Source organism: Myxocyprinus asiaticus, chromosome 49 (genome assembly GCF_019703515.2).
Source record: "Myxocyprinus asiaticus isolate MX2 ecotype Aquarium Trade chromosome 49, UBuf_Myxa_2, whole genome shotgun sequence".
In the NCBI taxonomy this organism is placed as follows: domain Eukaryota; kingdom Metazoa; phylum Chordata; class Actinopteri; order Cypriniformes; family Catostomidae; genus Myxocyprinus; species Myxocyprinus asiaticus.
This window is the reverse complement of record NC_059392.1, coordinates 18,367,145-18,386,410: the sequence shown is the minus strand read 5'-3', so window position 1 is coordinate 18,386,410 and position 19,266 is coordinate 18,367,145. Positions and strand designations below refer to the sequence as shown.

Here is a 19,266-nt window from a genome sequence, read left to right as displayed (position 1 = left end):
TTGTGAAGGGATCATGAGAAATGTAGTATACCAAGATGACGCTATTTATACCAACTTGATATATATTATATATATATATATATATATATATATATATATAGTTTAGACTTTATGTAAAACGAACGTTTATAAACTGACTTTTTTGCAGCACACTTTGCTCTCCCATAGGTGCCCCATACCAGCGGTTTTACTCTTTTAAGATAAAGATAAACAAACAAACAAAAACTATGCAAAATGCTAAAAATAAACAGAACATTCAGTTTTTATTTTTTATTTTTTTAGAATGGAATAAATTGAGAACAAACTGATCCATGCTGCAGATTAAAAGTAAGGTGGATGATATTTACAGTGAACTGCAAAACTGAGTTAGTTAGTTTGACAAATCTTGTCCATTACATGAGGTTTGATACAAATATCAGTTTCAGAACCTCATAACTGAACAATAATCCTGGTCAATATACTTGATAAATCTGCCACAAAAAAATATTCCTATTATGTGATGAGGCATATAGAGAATGTTTGTTTTAATCTTTTTTATGTACACAAATCTATATTTAATTCCATTTTACAATCTATTGATAGTTACTAGTTTTATGCTAATTGAAATGTCTCTCACAGGTGGCTGGAATTGAGTGTTTAAGAATGTATTAGCCTACAACTTTTCTCGGCTCTTTAACATACTTATTTCATGTCATGTTCCAAAATCTTCAGACATCAGATTAGACAACCCATAAAAAGTGTCATATGCATTACAATGAGACACACCGACAACAGTGATTCATGTTAACCACATTTTAATTATTTACTGAGATCCTTATTTAAAAGTGTATCTAAACCAATAATCAGACAATAATAGCATTATTTAATCACTTTATTCCTCTGTGTAATACACATCATCTCAGAGTTGTTCGTAGCCCTGCCCACGGCGTTCACGGATGAGTAAGAAGGTGAGAATTGCGATGAGGCAAATTGCTGCAGCTACAGCTCCCAGAATAATGGGGATCATCCGTTTGTTGAAATCCGCCCAGCATTCAACCTCTGGAATCAAGTCGAACAAAATGCAGTTATGTTTGGGTAAACAGATTTAAACAAATTAAATCATAATTTATTTTTTCATAAATAGCATCTGAATCTTTATGTCCAATTGCATTATTGGCCGCACTTAATTCAACATATTTTAAAGCCAACACTTAAAAACAACATCGGCCTGTATGATTAAAAGTAGGCATTTGTGTTTTGAAAATCTTAGGCAAGATTCTCTCCTAGAATCTCTCTACACTAAATGAAATGTGTGTACCTTTTCCAAATGCTCCATTAGATAGGTCAAAGGCTTGTATCTGCAGAGGCACCAGTTTAACTCTGAAGTAGTCTGCCAGTATTAGAGTCATGTCAGACTTGCACTTGAAGCTCAGGCCATTATCAGCTTTGAATAGCTTTTCATGATCCACCACTCCAACATAGGTTTTATCTATTAAGTGAGAAAAATGTTTAGTGGTAATCAATTTTAGAAAAGAGCTATGTAATTGCATTACATGGGTTATCTTAAAAGTGCTTAGAAAATGGTCATGGGTGAAACCTGCCAAGATTCTGTTCATCCTCAAAAATGATGATGAATCATTTGATGATAATGATAAAGAATTAATAATCCCCTGATGTTATCTTTTTATGTCATTTATACTTACTTTGACAATTTTTGCAAGGAGGAGCAGGTTTCAGAAGACCTTTGATAGTCTTCACATAAGAGACACCCCCTTCCTGGAAGCGGGGAGGAATATTGCTATTACATTTGCATGCTGATTAAGATTACAAGTTGAGATATTTTAAAGAAGTAGAGAGAAAACCATATAAATAAATTCATTCAGATTGAATCAAAACTATTGTAGTTACCTTGATAAAGGTGAACTCTAGATTTCCTCCATCAAAATCCAATGAGAGCACAGATCTTATATTCCCACAGTATCCTGTGGCTCGTGTTGAACTGGGATTTAAGTTGAAATAATACTTTTTCTGCAACAGAAGGAAAATAAGGGCCAAAAGTATGTTAGTACGATGTGCAAGTTTTCACACAAAGTCATGCAAAATTGGTGCAGTATAGGCTTTAAAGATAAAGTGACCCAAATTTGGTAATAAAATTGGATAAATATTTCTAGGAGTTGTAGCTAAAGAGGTGTTTTTGCTACAATCCAATTTTACTGCAATGGCTGTCATTTGCACATTCATGAGTGCATGAGAGAAGCTTTTTCACAATGGCTCTGTGTTCACGTGAAACCTTGCACTGTAGCGTTGTCTGCTTTTGAAAGGTTTAAACGCAAATGAACACACAAAAGAGAATCGTGGCGGTTTTCACTGAAAAATAACTTACATTTTTAGTTTTTTCTCGCCAAAAGTAATCGTATGGCTTCAGAAGACTTGAAATATTATGCATGAGTCGCGTGGTCTATGTTCACATCAATTTAGGGTGATTGTTTTTTTTATTGTATTTTTATTTTTTTTATTATTAACATTTTTATTGATTCCATTCATAAAAAACCAATAGACACAACATCAAATACGGAATCAGATATATAAATTAAACCCTTCCCCCCACCCGACACAAACACGCATTACAGTGGTCTCTTACAATTATAGCAAAAAATTAGAAACAAACTAAAACAAAAATACTTTCAAAAAGCAACACATTAGTTTGAGTGCACAAACACATCAAACAAAAAATTAAAAATCAAAAATCAAAACTCCCTCTCCACCGCCCCTCCCTGAGAACCCTCCAAAAAATCCAAATATCCACCCCACGTCCTATTAAACAAATCCCACTTTCCTAACCTTCTGAAGATTGCCTCCTCAAATGCCACAACCTCGCTCATCTCCCCGCACCACTCCTGAAACGAGGGTGCCCCAGCCGTCTTCCACCCCCTGAGTATTATTCGTCTGGCCACCATAACTCCAGCCAGGACCCAACCTCTCAAGTGGCTATCCCCAAAATGTATGACTTCCCCATCACCCAAAATGCAGAGTCTGGGGCAAAATGAAAACCTTGTGTCCAACACATCACACATAAATCCCTGAATCTTTAACCAAAATTCCTGTATTTTAACACATCCCCAAAAAACATGGGTTGTGTCCCCGTCTTCTGATTGGCATCGCCAGCAGGTGGGTGTGTCTCTATGACCAAGTCTATATAATCTAGAGGGGGTCCAATATAATCAATTCAAAATCTTAAATTTCATCAGATGCACCCTCGAATCTTTAGATGTAGACTTGACATTTTTTAGAATCTTAGCCCACACTCCCTCCTCCAATACCAAATTTAAATCTCTCTCCCATAATCTCTTGAGAGAAGTTGAAGCTCCATCTCCCAGACTCTGAATTAACAGGGAGTAATACACTGATGCCTCATGACCTTTTCCAAAAGCAATAATCACCACTTCTAGAGTATCTGCCCTTTTAGGGGGGTGTATGCTACTCCCAAAAATAGTACAAATCAGGTCGCGCAGTTGTAAGTACCTGAAGAACTGAGATCTAGGAATCCTGAAATGTTGGACCAAATTTTCTAATGATCTCAACCCACCACTCTCATATAGGTCACCGAGTGTATTAACACCCCTCTCAATCCACTCCGACCAACAGAAAGGGGACTCACCAATACGCAACTTTGGGTTTAGCCATATGCTTGAGGCAACATTTAAATAAATATCTGAATTAAACACTCTGGACTTAACTTCTTCAATTAGTTTAATAGAAAGGCTTTGTAATAGTAAAATAGGGGCAATAACTTTCTGTTCAATTCCAAACCAGGGAGGGGCTCTCTCAGGTGGAAGTGACCAATGAGCTAAATGTCTGAGACCGAACGCATAATAATAAAACAAAATCTTGGGTAGGCCTAGCCCACCTTTGTCAATCGGCCTTTGTAACTTGTTGCAATGTAACCTGGGACGATTTCCATTCCAAATGAAGGACTTCGCTATACTATCAAATTGCTTAAAATAAGAGAGGACAAAACATCTAACATCTAAAGGGAGAGAGTGTAGTAGATAGTTGAATTTTGGAATACAATTAATTTTAATAACATTAACCTTCCCAATCAATGATAAATGTAATGAAGCCCACCTGTCCACATCATTCGAAAACCTTTTTATTTAGGGGTCAAAATTAACTCAATCAGACAAATTTTCTGGGAATAAAATTCCCAAATACTTAATTCCCTGTCTGGGCCACTGGAAGGCACAAAGCTTCGGATTTAGACCAATTGACTTTGTATCCTGAGAACTTGGAATAGGAATTAATAATTCTGTGGAGGCAAGGCATAGATCTAGTAGGGTCAGAGACGAATAATAAAATATCATCTGCGTAAAGCAAAAGATTATGCGCCATACCTCCAGCAATCACCCCTGGAAAATCATTCTCCTTTCTTATCGTGGCTGCTAATGGTTCCAGGGCAAGACAGAACAATAATGGGGAAAGAGGCAACTCTGCTGGGTGCCCCTACCCAGAGTAAAATAATCTGAAATTAGTCCATTTGTTTGTACCACCGCTACAGGGTGTCTATAAAGTAGCTTAATCCAACCAATAAAAGTACTCCCGCGCCCATACATTTCCAAAATCTTAAAAAGATAATCCCATTCTACCATATCAAAAGCCTTTTTGGTGTCAAGTGAGATGACAGCGACCGGAGATTGTTCATTCGCTACTGACCACATGATATTGATGAGACGCCTAATGTTATCAGAAGAGCTACGGCCTCAAATAAACCCCACCTGATCTATATGTATAAGAGATGTCATAACTTTGCTTAATAGATTAGCCAGAATTTTTGAATTTTTTTTTACATCTAACTGGATCAGGGAAATTGGAAGGTAATTTTTACACTTGCTTGGATCTTTGTCCTTTTTAAGAATTAGACTGATCTGGGCTTGTGTCATGGTTGGCGGGAGCTTTCCGTTCTTTAATGATTCAGTATAAACTTCTAGCAAAAGTGGAGCCAGTTTTGTAGCATAAGATTTGAAAAACTCAGCAGCAAAGCTGTCAGGCCCCAGAGACTTACCTGTAGGTAAGGCCTTAATAACCTCGCCAAGCTCCTCCAAGGTTATTTCAGAATCAAGATAATTTTTTTGCTCAGTCGTCAGTTTAGGGAGATCTAATTGTTCCACAAAGTTTCTAATATCTTCATCAGTAGACAAAGACGTGGAACTATTGAGATCAGAGTAGAATTCTTTAAAAGCATTATTAATTGGCCGAGGTAAATATTTCACCACCAGCAGATTTCACTAGGAATGGTAGAAAAAGATTCTCTCTGCTTTATATATCTAGCCAAAAGTTTTCCTGCTTTGTCCCCTGACTCAAAGTATGACTGTCTTGTCCCAAATAGCCAAAACTCCACTTTCCGCGACAAAATAGTATTATATCTGTATTTCAATCGGGTCAATTCTCTGAGGCCATGAGATCACAAACGGTGCTTCAGCTCTGCCTCTGCATTTTTAATATTTCCTTCCAACTCCACAAGTTCTCGTGCTTTGGATTTTTTGGTGAATGAGGCATTCTGTATGATCCGACCCCTAAGAACCGCCTTAAGTGCCTCCAAAGCCACGCCCACAGAGGATACTGATGACCAGTTGGTCTCCATATAAACATTGATTTCAGTCTTTAACATTTGTTGGAAATCATGATTTTGCAAAAGGGACACATTAAGGTGCCAACTATATGATTTCTTTTTCTCTGTATATGGCAACACCTCTAAACTCACCAGGGCATGATCTGAGACTAAGATATTTCCAATTGAGCAATCAACAACAGATGAAATGAGGGATCCTCAGCATCCACAGTATCTTCTGTGGGCGTGGCTTGGGAGGCACTTAAGGCTGTTCTTAGGGGTAGGACCATACAGTATGCCTCATTCACCAAAAAATCCAAAGCACAAGAACTCATGGAGTTGGAAGGAAATATTAAAAGTGCAGAGGCAGAGCTGAAGCGCCGAATGTCATCTGATGGTCTCAGAGAATTGACCCGATTGAAATACAGATATAATACTATTTTGTCAAGGAAAGAGGAGTTTTGGTTGTTCAGGACAAGACAGTCATACTTTGAGTCAGGGGACAAAGCAGGGAAGCTTTTGGCTAGATATTTAAAGCAGAGAGAGTCTTTTATCTACCATTCCCTCAGTGAAATCTGATGGTGGTGAAATTTTTACCTCAGCCATTGATATTAATAATGCCTTTAAAGAATTCTATCTTAATCTCTATAGTTCCATGTCTTCGTCTACTGATGAAGATATTAGAAACTTTGTGGAACCATTAGAACTCCCTAAACTGAAGAATGAGCAAAAAAACTCTCTTGATTCTGAGATAACCCTGGAGGAACTTGACGAGGTAATTAAGTCCTTACCTACAGGCAAGGCTCCGGGGCCAGATGGTTTTGCCGCTGAATTTTTTAGATCTTATGCTACAGAACTGGCTCCAACTTTGTTAGAAGTCTATTCTGAATCATTAAAGAATGGGAAGCTTCCGCTAACCATGACACAAGCCTGGATCAGTCTGATTCTTAAAAAAGACAAAGATCCAAACGAGTGTAAAAGTTACCGTCCAATTTCCCTGATCCAGCTAGATCGTTTAGGCGTTTCATCAATATCGTGTGGTCAGTGGCGAATGATCAGACTCTGGTCGCTGCCATCTCACTTGATGCCGAAAAGGCGTTTGATATGGTAGAATGGGATTATCTTTTTAAGATTTTGGAAATGTATGGGTTCGGGAGTATGTTTATTGGTTGGATCAAGTTACTTTATAGACACCCTGTAGCAGCGGTACAAAAAAATGGATTAATTTCAGATTATTTTACTCTGGATAGGGGCACCCGTCAGGGTTGCCCTCTTACCCCATTATTGTTCTGTCTTGCCCTGGAACCATTAGCAGCCGTAATAAGAAAGGAGAATGATTTTCCAGGGGTGACAGCGGGAGGCATGGTGCATAAGCTTCTGCTTTACGCAGATGATATTTTATTATTCGTCTCTGACCCTACTAAATTTATGCCTTGCCTCCACAGAATTATTCATTTCTTTTCCAAATTCTCAGGATACAAAGTCAACTGGTCTAAATCCGAAGCTTTGGCTTTGACAGTGTACTGTCCAGTAACGGCCTTCCAGCCAGGCGCCTTCCAGTGGCCCAAACAGGGCATTAAGTATTTGGGCATTTTTATTCCCAACAAATTTGTCTGATTTAGTCAGAGTTAATTTTGACCCTTTAATTAAAAGGTTTTCGAGTGATGTAGACAGGTGGGCTTCATTACATTTATCGATGATTGGGAAGGTTAATGTTATTAAAATGAACTGTATTCCAAAATGTAACTACTTGCTACAGTCTCTCCCTGGTTCTGCATTGAACAAGAACTTCTTGCCCCTATTTTGCCATTCCAAAGCCTTTCCATCAAACTAAATAGAGAAGTTAAATCACACCCCGTTATTTCACATTTGCACTCAGTATGGACAAAAGTGTCCAGAGTGTTTAATTCAGATATTTGTCTAAATGTTGCCTCGAGCCTATGGCTAAACCCCAAACTGTGCATTAATAAGTCCCCTTTTTGTTGGTTAGAGTGGATTGCGAGGGGGGTTAATTCACTCGGTGATCTTTATGAGAGCGGTGTGATGAGATCCTTTGAAAATTTGGTTCAATATTTTGGGATCCCCAGATCTCAGTTTTTTAGATATCTTCAGTTACGCCATTTGCTCTGTACTATTTTTGGGAATAGCATACACCCCCCTAAAGCAGCAGATACTCTAGGAGAGGTGATTTCCGCTTTTGGAAAGGGCCATGAGGCATCAGTGTATTACTCCTTATTAATTCAGAGCCTGGGGGACGGAGTCTCAACCACTCTCAAGAGATTATGGGAGGAAGGAGAATGGGAATTGGAGGAAGGAGAAAGGGCTAGGATTTTAAAAAACATAAAAACTGCATCGAGAGATGCAAGGGTGCGCCTTATACAATTCAAGATTTTACATCAGTTCTATTGGACCCCCTCTAAATTATATAGGCTTGGTCTTAAAGACGCACCCATCTGCTGGCGATGCCAATCAGAGGATGGAGACATGGCCCATGTTTTTTGGTGGTGCACTGAGATTCAGGAATTTTGGAGGTACAGAGTGTTGTGTGTGACGTGTTGGGCATTCGGATTTCATTTTGCCCCAGACTCTGTGCTTTGGGTGATGGGGCGGTCATCGACGTAGGTGACAAATACATAAACAATTGGGTCCTCACCAGTGCGATGGTAGGCAGGCAGATTGTTTTAAGGGGTTGGAAGTCGGTGGGAGCACCCTCAAATCGGGAGTGGTGCGAGGAGATGGGAAGGGTGGCAGCCTTCGAAGAGGTAACGTGTAGAAGGCTGGGGATATGGGATTCTTTTATTGGGAAATGGGGTAGATATTTAAGTACAGTGAGTCAACCCACTCACATGAGAAACATCCTATGGTTTACTCACCCATTGATTCAATAAAAGACACTGCTTGATTGGGACATGTAAATACTTTGTGACAATCCTTTGTTTCTATTCTCAGTTTGGCCGGAAACATCAGAGCAAAAGTGATCTTCCGCTGATGTAAGAGTTTTTTACATTCCTTGAACCGATCGCGTTTCTCTCTTGTCGAACTTGCAAAGTCCGGGAACAAGAAAATATTATGGTTCTTCCAAGAAAGCTTCCCTTTGCTCCTCGCCTGGCGCAACACAAGATCTTTATCGGATGATCTCAGAAATCTGGCCAGAATCGATCGGGACCTATCTCCCTCAGCAAATCTGTGAGCTGGGACTCTGTGAGCTCACTCGATTTCCAGCTTGTGGCCTGTTATGTCGAGTATACTCAGGAAATCTCATGTAGGAATTTCACCATATCTCTGCCCTGCTCATGCTCAGGAATTCCAACAATTCAAACGTTATTCCTGTGGCTTCTATTCTCAAGATCTTCAAGCTGTTCAAGGAGATGTTCCAAATCAACTTTGGTCACGGGCGGATTAGCGGTTAATTCCCTCTCCGAAGATTCCAGACAATCGATTCGTCTCTCAACATCAGTCACTCTTGTAACTAACTCAGAGAATTTTATTTCCATCGCCGTAATCGATCGACATATTACAGCGAGATCCTCCAAGTCAGCAAGAACCTTCATCAACATCACCGACATGTTGGACAACCGACGCTGGATCACCTCTCCCGCCGTGCCATCCAAATCGAGTCCCCGGTCTGTAGGCCTGTCGGGGCTTTCATCCTGAACACGTGAGTGTATTTTAATGTCTCCAGAGCCTGAGGATTTTGACTTCTTTGCCATGTTTTAACTCATAGAGCAAATGTGTAACTGGGTGTATCAAATTTCACCAGATTATAACATGAAAATAATTACAATTTTAGCAAAGTGCGCAGAGCTCGTCGCTCACTCGTCTGCTTCTTGTATGGCATCACGTGACCTCCACTTTTGGGTGATTGTTTAAGTTTCAAAGTGAGTCACCATCATATGGAAATCAGCAATTGCAACTAAACAAGGGTTTCAGATACGTAACAAAACTATTTATTATTGTACATTATCGTACAAAATTCACAGCTCACAGGCTTGTTTTGTTATTTTAGTGTTTTTCACTTAAGTGTTTATCGTCAGCTAATCACTGCCTGACTTTTCACAATGTTGGTGATCAATTAAGATCTCAGATTTGTACATGGCAAAAACATTCAAATTTTGTGCAGAATTTTGTACGAATTTTGGTATCATGCAAAAGTCGTACAAAACAATATCACACACAATTCACAATCTGGAATGAAGCTGACAGGCTTGTTTTGTAATTTTTTATTTATTTTTATTTTATTTTTTTGCAAAATTCGGAATGAATTTTGTTCAATTAATGTAAAAAAAAATAAAACATTTCAAAGCAGTATCTTACAAAATGTATGAAGTGGAATGAATCTGACAGGTTTGTTTTTTAATTTAGCATTTATCATCAGCTAATCACTACATGACTTATCACATTGTTGGTGATCAACCAAGTAAGGTCTCAGATTCGTACATTGCAAAACCATTCAAATTTTGTACAGAATTTTGTAAAAAACTTTGTATAGTACAAAAATCATACAAATCAATATCATACAAAATTTATAATTTGGAATGCAGCTGACAATCATGTTTTGTAATTTTTTTGTAATTTTTTGCAAAAAATTATCGTACAAAACAATATAGTACAAAATTCATAATGTGGAGTGAAGCTGACAGGCTTGTTTTTCATTTTAGCGTTGATCCTCAGCAAATCACTACCTGACTTTTCACAATGTTCTTGATCAACAAAGTAAAGTTTAGATTCATTTTTACCAAAATTGTAGGAATATAGTGCCAAATTTGGACATATTTTGTACGATTGTCATACAAACAATGTAGCTAGTGTAAAATATAGCTGACAGGCTTGTTTCATATTTTTAGCGCTCATTCTGGCCACCCGTTAACTGACTTGTCACAAATGTTGGTGGTCAACCAACCGAGTTCACACCCCTGTAAAACCCATACTGCTAAGCAGTAGAAGAAAAGTGCTGAGAAATTAACAGGCTTACTTTGTTCTCTCTCACGATATACTCCACTCCCAGACTGGCCCGCACACACAATTTGCCTTGAGGGTTCCTCAAGGTGTATGTGAACTGAGATGGAGCACTCTCTTTGGGCTGAAGAGTGGGTCTCTTGGACATGTTGATTATGGGAGTCCTCGCATCGTTTATGATAGCTGGACCTTCATCTGCAGAAGCTACTACAGGCAAAGGGTCAAGAGCTTCTGAGGTAACAGCACTTCCTGTAAGCACAAAGCAAAGGTTTCAGAGGTGCCAAGTCATGCGGTGTTAAGCAACGTAGAGGTATAAGAAGCAACACAGACAACTTATGCTACTTTCTAATTTCAAATCATATTCATCTGGACACTTTTCGGGCACTTAAGTCACTTAAAATGTCTGAATTTCATTGCATTAGATGCAAAATACTTTTAAGCAACTGGTGTCAAGGTGATTTTTTGTGGATGTATGAAGTCATAACAGATTAACCACAGGTGTTGTTAAGCACATTAACTATAAACATGTTCCACTAATGTTTGACAACCACAAGGTGTCATAATACTAGAATTGTCAATTAAAATGACTTCCAATACAATTTTGTGGTAAATAAAAAGGCAAATCAACTCACCAGACCAAGGCAGAGAAGACAGCACGAAAGACAGGATGAAGAGGCGAATTGTGTGAGTCATTTTGAAAAACTGTCTCTTAATGTTCCAGAGCAGTTACTGTTATGGTATATTAGCTCGTACACAGCGAGTAGACTTATGCACATGTGTTTGTGAGGGAGGGCTGTATGGTTTGATTCTGTCAGCTTTTGTTGTTTGACATCAGGAAGCAACTTTGGTCATGCCCACAAATACTACACCGAGCTATGATATGAGTAATACCTTTCAAAAATGAACAGAATAATGATTGATAGATGTTGCCATTTGTAGTCTTTAGTCTATTCGGGTAAAGACTTTTACTCTACATTTATTTTTTGGTTTACAATCATTTAATTCCAACTGTATTTATTTGCCATTTTTAAAATATAAATTATATGCCATCTGGGATGGCATAAGGATGAGTAAATGATGAGAGAATTTTCATTTCTGGGTGAACTATACCTTTAAATTTCAAATCAAATCTTCACAACTAACACATTCACAACTAACACGAAACAAACAAACATGTTTATCTGGAAAACAAATGTTGAACCGGAAAACCCAGGCAATGTTAAAGAATTGCATATAAAAAGCCAATTATGACAAATTAGGAGAAATAAAAAAAACTTTTAGACTACTTGGAATGTTAAAAGGGAGGATGAGTACAATACTCAGACTTGTTTGTTCACACTTTGTTCATTTTTTTTTTTTTTTACTTCCCTTTCCACTTTAGTCAGTTGTCAACAAAACCACATTTTGTTTGGTTTTAAATGTCAAGTTGTTTTCTGTCTTTCTGTGCTTTTTAAGATTAAATGTTTCAGAAAATGTTTCAAAAATACTAGAGTAGATGCTATCCATGTGTCTGTAATATAATTTGAATTTGATTTGTGGAGACAGTATCTCTTCAGCATCACTACATTCATAATGTTCTTGTTTATACAATTGCTAAACCTGTCTTTGTCCTGAAAGACAACCTGCTGAGGTCATTTTGAAATAAATTGTTTAATAACTCTGGATGGTTGGCTAGGTATTCAACGTCAAACCGTGAACATGCATGTGCGCAACACGTTCATAAGAATGCCGGTTAAGGTGTTTACATGCTATGCGTAATCAGGTAATGCATAAAATAAATGAAGATTAAATAAAATAGATAACTAAATATTAATAATAATATTTTAATATTTAGATAAAGTTGTTTAATTGAAATTTACATGACAGGTAGTTTTAAATCACAATAGGAACATTTATAATTTTTGCATTTGTTTTTGAATAAAAATGTGGATATAGTGATATACTGTACACTGATGAGCAAAAACATTATGACCACCTGCCTAATATGCTGTTGGTCCTCCGCGTGTCACCAAAACAGTGCCGACCCCCCGAAGCATTATGGACTCTACAAGACCCCTGAAGGTGTCCTGTGGTATCTGGCTCCAAGACATTAGCAGCAGATCCTTCAAGTCCTATAAGTTTGAGGTGAATGCACCATGGATCGGACTTGTTGGTCCAGCATATCCCACAGATGCTCTATCGGATTGAGATCTGGGGAATTTGGAGGCCAGGGTAACACCTTGAACTCTTCATTATGTTCCTCAAACCATTACTGAGCAATGTGTGCAGTGTGGCAGGGCACATTATCCTGCTGAAAGAGGCCACTGCCATCATGGAATACCACTGCAATGAAGGGGTGTACCTGGTCTGCAGCGATGTTTAGGTAAGTGGCACGTGTCAAATTGACATCCACATGAATGTCTGGACCCAGGGTTTCCCAGTAGAACATTGCCCAGAGCATCACACTCCCTCCACCGACTAGTCGTCTTCCCACAATGCATCCTGGTGCCATCACTTGCCCAGGTAAATGGCACACACGTACACGGCCGTCCACATGATGTAAAAGAAAACGGGACTCATCGGACCAGACGACCTTCTTCCACTGCTCCAAGTTCCAGTTCCGATGCTCGCATTCGATGGTGGACAGGGGTCATCATGGGCACTCTGACCGGTCTGCGGCTACTCAGCCCCATTTGCAACAGGGTGAGATGCACTGTGTGTTGAGACACATTCCTCCCGTAACCATCATTAAAATTTCATGTGACTTGTGCCTTAAATGAATTGGTGTTTCACCAAACATTATTACATACCTTGGGTCTTTAGTGATCCGGCACTTACTGTTCCGCAGAGACCTATTGACCTGTTTCATGTGATGTCACTGTATTACCGCACCGCCATGTTTGTGACCAAAATCCATTTACCTTCAATGTGCTGCGCTGTGGGATGTGGCAAAAGTGCTGCTGTTTAATTATCAGAGACAAAATGTAAAATTTCTTTCAATAAAGTATTATCTTTTAAGTGACACAGCTTCATTTTGCCTAAGTCATGCATCGATGAAGGTGGAGAACACGGTCCTTGCTAATTTATTCAAACATGTCAGTAATCTATACACGTCTACTATATATATAACCAGTGCTGGGGAGAAACGGAATACATGTAACGGGATTACATATTTTAAATACAAAATATAAGTAACTGTATTCCACTACAGTCAAAATTTTAATCATTGGTAATTAGAATACAGTTACATTCAAAAAGTATTTTGATTAATGGAGTGGTGGTGATGTAGTGGCCTAAAGCACGGAACTGGTAAGCAGAAGGTTGTTGGTTCAATTCCCACAGCCACCACCACTGTGTCCTTGAGCAAGGCACTTAACTCCAGGTTGCTCCAGGGGGATTGTCCCTGTAATCAGGGCACTGTAAGGTGCTTTGGATAAAAGTGTCTGCCAAATGCATAAATCTAAATGATTACTGAAGAGATTACTTTGCATTTTATTGTCATTTGTTTCATTTAATATTTAGTCCTTTCAGATGGAAAACATTTATACATATAAATGATGCGATCCAAAGTGCATTTGAACAGCGGTGAAACACTTTCTTATGATGTGTTACATTCATACGAGCAGACAGAGAAGTACATTTGAAGTAAGTTTGGAGCAGAAGAAATAGAAATAAACATTGTGTAAATTGTCAGCTTTACGCTAAGCTAAAATGCTATTTCTAGCCATTTTACATGCACGTTACCAGGCATGATCATATTTTTTTTATCAAGAAAATTCATGTTGGATCATAATTTCTTTTTTTCTAGTAAGACCTTTGATATTATGGCAAAAATCATATTCTTGATAATAATTTTTGTATTGTTTTCCTGTAAAAATATCTAAATATCCTTATAACAATATCAGTTTGATTTATCTTGTTTTAGAAACAACACTGCATAAGATATTTAGGTTTTTCAGAGAATGTATTTTTAACATGTGTATTTTGTCTTACTGTACTGGCAGACTTTTTATAGTCAAAACAAGTGAAAAAATCTACCATTGCTGAAGAAGTAATCCAGAATATTTAGAATACCTTACTGACCTTGAGTAATCTAACGGAATACGTTACAAATTACATTTTACAGCATATATTCTATAATCTGTAGTGGAGTACATTTCAGAAGTAACCCTCCCAACGCTGTATATAACTATATATACTGTATATAACTTAATATAGTCTGATACAGTTAAACTGGAAATGCACATAGGATATGCACATATGTTATTCATAGCACCCAGACTATATAAAGGTACAGTATGTCATAATTGTAACACACTGTAATAAATAAAAAGCACTATAATGTGAATATATAGTACATATTTAATGTTAATATACTACTGTCAGTCAATAAACAACACATCATAAGATCATGAAGCTCAAACTTTATTCACACCACCAGAATACAATGTAAACATACAGTATTTGTCTTATTCACTAATATGCCTCAGTTGCTTTCTTTGTATTCTTCATGAGTTAAAAAAGCAGCTCTTACATTCATACAGATGGGATCATCTCAGACGTTTTGTAATATTGTGACCAAATCAAAGCAGAAAACAACACAAACATTTGTAAGTTCTTAATGAGAGATGTTTACAGTGATGTACTGAGAGGCGTATGTACTCATGGGTCACACATCAGACTCGGCGGTAAATCATGTATAAAATATATTTAAATGTCAGTGAAAGTCAAATTCAGTGAAATTTGTGCTGACTTCAGACCTGTATACACCTTTCCTGGGAATTTGCATGGATAAAAATCATTTTTTTAATGTTTTTCTTGAGATCGTTTTACAGGGTTTTTTTTCATTGTTTCCTCCTGCTGATGGTCACAAATATGGAGGCTGCAGGGGAAATGTGACATCACTGAAACAGGTCAATATATATATATATATATATATATATATATATATATATATATATATATATATATGTACATACAGTGTATACTTTATTAGATACACCTGTATATCTACTTATTCATGCGATTATCTAATCAGCCAATCGTGTCGCAGCAGTGTATTGTATAAAATCATGCAAATATGGGTCAGGAGCTTCAGTTAATATTCACATCAACCATCAGAATGGGGAAAAAATTTGATCTCAGTGATTTGGACCGTGGCATGATCTGCTGCTGTAGCCCATCTGCCTTAATGTTTGACGTGTTGTTCGTTCAGAAATACTTTTCTGCATAGCACTGTTGTAACACGTGTTTATTTGGGTTACTGTCACCTTCCTGTCAGCTCTGTCATTAACAAGCCATACATTATATATAATATACATATATATATATATATATATATATATATATATATATATATATATATATATATATATATATATATATATATATATATATTCAGTATATGTGTGGTTGTGTGTGTGTGTGTGTGTATAATCTCAGCAAAGAAACATCCTCTCACTTTCAACTGCTTTTATTTTCAGCAATGTGTAAATATTTGTATGAACATAAAAAGATTCAACAACTAAGACATAAACTGAACAAGTTTCACAGACATGTGACTAACAGAAATGGAATAATGTGTCCCTGAACAAAGGGGGGGTCAAAATCAAAAGTAACATTCAGTGTCTGGTGTGGCCACCAGCTGCATTAAGTACTGCATTAAGTTTCTGGGGGGAATGGCCCTAGCCCTCATCCAACAGGTCCCAGACGTGCTCAATGGGATTGAGATCCGGGCTCTTCGCTGGCCATGGCAGAACACTGACATTGCTGTCTTGCAGGAAATCATGCACGGAACGAGCAGTATGGCTGGTGGCATTGTCATATCAGGATGAGCCTGCAGGAAGGGTACCACTTGAGGGAGGAGGATGTCTTCCATGTAACGCACAGCGTTGAAATTGCCTGCAATGACAACAAGCTCAGTCCGATGATGCTAAGACACACCGCCCCAGACCATGACGGACCCTCCACCTCCAAATCAATCCCACTCCAGAGTATAGGCCTCGGTGTAACGCTCATTCCTTCGACAATAAACGCGAGTCCGACCATCACCCCTGGTGAGACAAAACCGCCAGTCATCAGTGATGAGCACTTTTTGCCAGTCCTGTCTGGTCCAGCGAAGGTGGGTTTGTGCCCATAGGTGACGTTGTTGCCGGTGATGTCTGGTAAGGACCTGCCTTACTACAGGCCTACAAGCCCTCAGTCCAGCCTCTCTAAGCCTGTTGCGGACAGTCTGAGCACTGATGGAGGGATTTTGCATTCCTGGTGTAACTCGGGCAGTTGTTGTTGCCATCCTGTACCTGTCCCACAGGTGTGATATTCGGATGTACCGATCCTGTGCAGGTGTTGTTACACGTGGTCTGCCACTGCGAGGACGATCAGCTGTCCTTCCTGTCTCCCTGTAGCGCTGTTTTAGGCATCTCACAGTACGGACATTGCAATTTATTGCCCTGGCCACATCTGCAGTCCTCATGCCTCCATGCAGCATGCATAAGGCACGTTCACGCAGATGAGCAAGGACCCTGGGCATCTTTCTTTTGGTGTTTTTCAGAGTCAGTTGAAAGGTCTCTTTAGTATCCTAAGTTTTTATAGCTGTGACCTTAATTGCCTACTGTCTGTAAGCTGTTAGTGTCCTAACGACCGTTCCACAGGTGCATGTTCATTAATTTTTCATGGTTCACTGAACAAGCATGGAAAACATTGTTTAAACCCTTTACAATAAAGATCTGTAAAGTTATTTGGATTTTTACAAAACTATCTTTAAAATACAGTGTCCTGAAGTTTGTGTATATACAAATGTTTATATATATGTATATATATACATATATATGTATGTATATATATATATATATATATACACACACACAAATACACAACATTATCAGGGTGACTAAAATGATCTAATTAACAATTATGTAATAAACATAATAAACATAACATAAAACACCAAATCTACATAACTAAAAACAACACTAACAACATTACTATAAAATATAATCTTTGATAAATTTAAAATGTGATGCATCACGCAGTGACTTCTGGGAATGCCCTTTTATTGCTTTTCATCAAAATTATAAGGTGATTCATACTTTTAACTTAAAGCATAATTTTAACAATATTTTACCATAAAAGCACATGAATTCTTAAATATAATATACTTTTTCACATTATAGGCTAAGGTAACTTATAGCTAACAAATTAACAGATTTTTACTGTAACATTTTACAGTCTTTCAACAGTTTATAATTGTGAAGTGTTTAATTTACACACAAATATTATATCTTGGTAACACTTGTTAACATTTAAAAAAAAAAAAAAATAGTTAACATGAACTTACAATGAACAACATGTTGCAGCATTTATTCATCTTGGTTAATGTAATTTCTACATACACTAATGTATTTTAACATTAAAAGTTGCATGTTTACATTAGTTAATGCATTATAAACTAACAACGAACAATGCTATATTTGGGTCAATGGCTGCTATTTTTATTTTATTTATTTTTTTCAGATCTATTAAATTATTAAAAAATACATACAAATTGCAATTCACACAAAACAGTTACTGAAATGCACTCCTTTATGATGAGTTCAAATTCACATGATATTTTTTCTGGGGCTTAAAGTCAAAATCATGCGGTGTAACTGTCCAGAGGCAGTAAAAACGGTCTCATTAAAAGCTGAAATTCTTGAAAAAATAAATGTTGGCATGAATAATCTTTTATTATTATTTCTTACAAAATAGGCAGTGAAACAATTGTGTTTTAAAGGTTCAGAGGTGCCTTTAAGAGCACGCACATTGGGGGCAGAATCCAATCGCATAGGCCCTATACTCACTCCAAATTACTGAGCCCTTGAAGTGGGTACTATGAAGGAAATATGGCATTTCTGTATGAATGTACCCTTCGCTATCATTCTTGTGGAAGGGCTGTCCGAGAAAAATATTCATTTTCTCACTTTCGTTTTGAACGAGCTATCGAGTGGCATCTCCTCCCGCAACAGTGCCCTTCAAGAAAGCAAAAAATGCAGTTTTGAATTCGTCCTGGAACATAGAAGTGCCGTTACCTTAGACGAGTAACAGGACAGATAAAAAGTCCACTCCATGTATTGTGTTGTAAGTTTATCAAAAGAATACTCGATTGCTACCGCATTTCCGACATTGCGCACCTGCAGTGTAGACAGATTTATTAATTATAATGGGATTATAAACGGTCGCGTCGCTTTCAGTGATAGACATTACATTTTTGTTTTATAGAATATTGACATAGACTGTAGGAGCTGTCAGGTTCAGCCAAAGCCAGTTTGGTTTTGTTGAAACTAATAAGCAATTAGACTAATCACTTTCAGAAAAATACCATTAGGCTTCCACAATACCACCGCACCTTATATGCATATTACACAGCCTACGTAGGGCACCATCTCCCTAGGGGGCACCATCATACCCTAGGGGGCAACAAATACTCCACCAGCTGCCCTTCCTTGCATGTTATACATTATTCAAGGACCCTGTAGCATACGTGGAACACAGTCAGTCTTTTTTATCCTTACGCCTCTGTCCCTGCTAAGGTCTGTGCACGTCACTGGGGAGCACCCTTATATAGAATAGACCGATTTGTCTGGGCGACTCATATGGCTGGAGTCTTCATCTTCAGCAATTGATTTTTTATATCTGAGTTACTATAACAATGTTAAACTGGCATCGTTACAATATGGACAACTCAGTTACTGTTAATCGTAGTACAAGAT

At 37.8% G+C, this 19,266-nt stretch overlaps 1 protein-coding gene across 1 annotated transcript; it reads right to left on the bottom strand.

The window, feature by feature from the left end:
* Window positions 1–315: 315 nt before the first annotated feature.
* On the bottom strand, window positions 316–11,366 carry LOC127438240 (lysosome-associated membrane glycoprotein 3-like). Its single transcript, XM_051693666.1, has 6 exons — window positions 11,173–11,366; window positions 10,557–10,789; window positions 1,888–2,007; window positions 1,683–1,755; window positions 1,298–1,468; window positions 316–1,038 (listed from the first exon to the last, which is right to left on the bottom strand). The coding sequence occupies exons 1-6, from the start codon at window positions 11,231–11,233 to the stop codon at window positions 899–901; spliced, it is 798 nt and encodes a 265-aa protein (XP_051549626.1). The 5' UTR covers window positions 11,234–11,366; the 3' UTR covers window positions 316–898.
* Window positions 11,367–19,266: the final 7,900 nt, after the last annotated feature.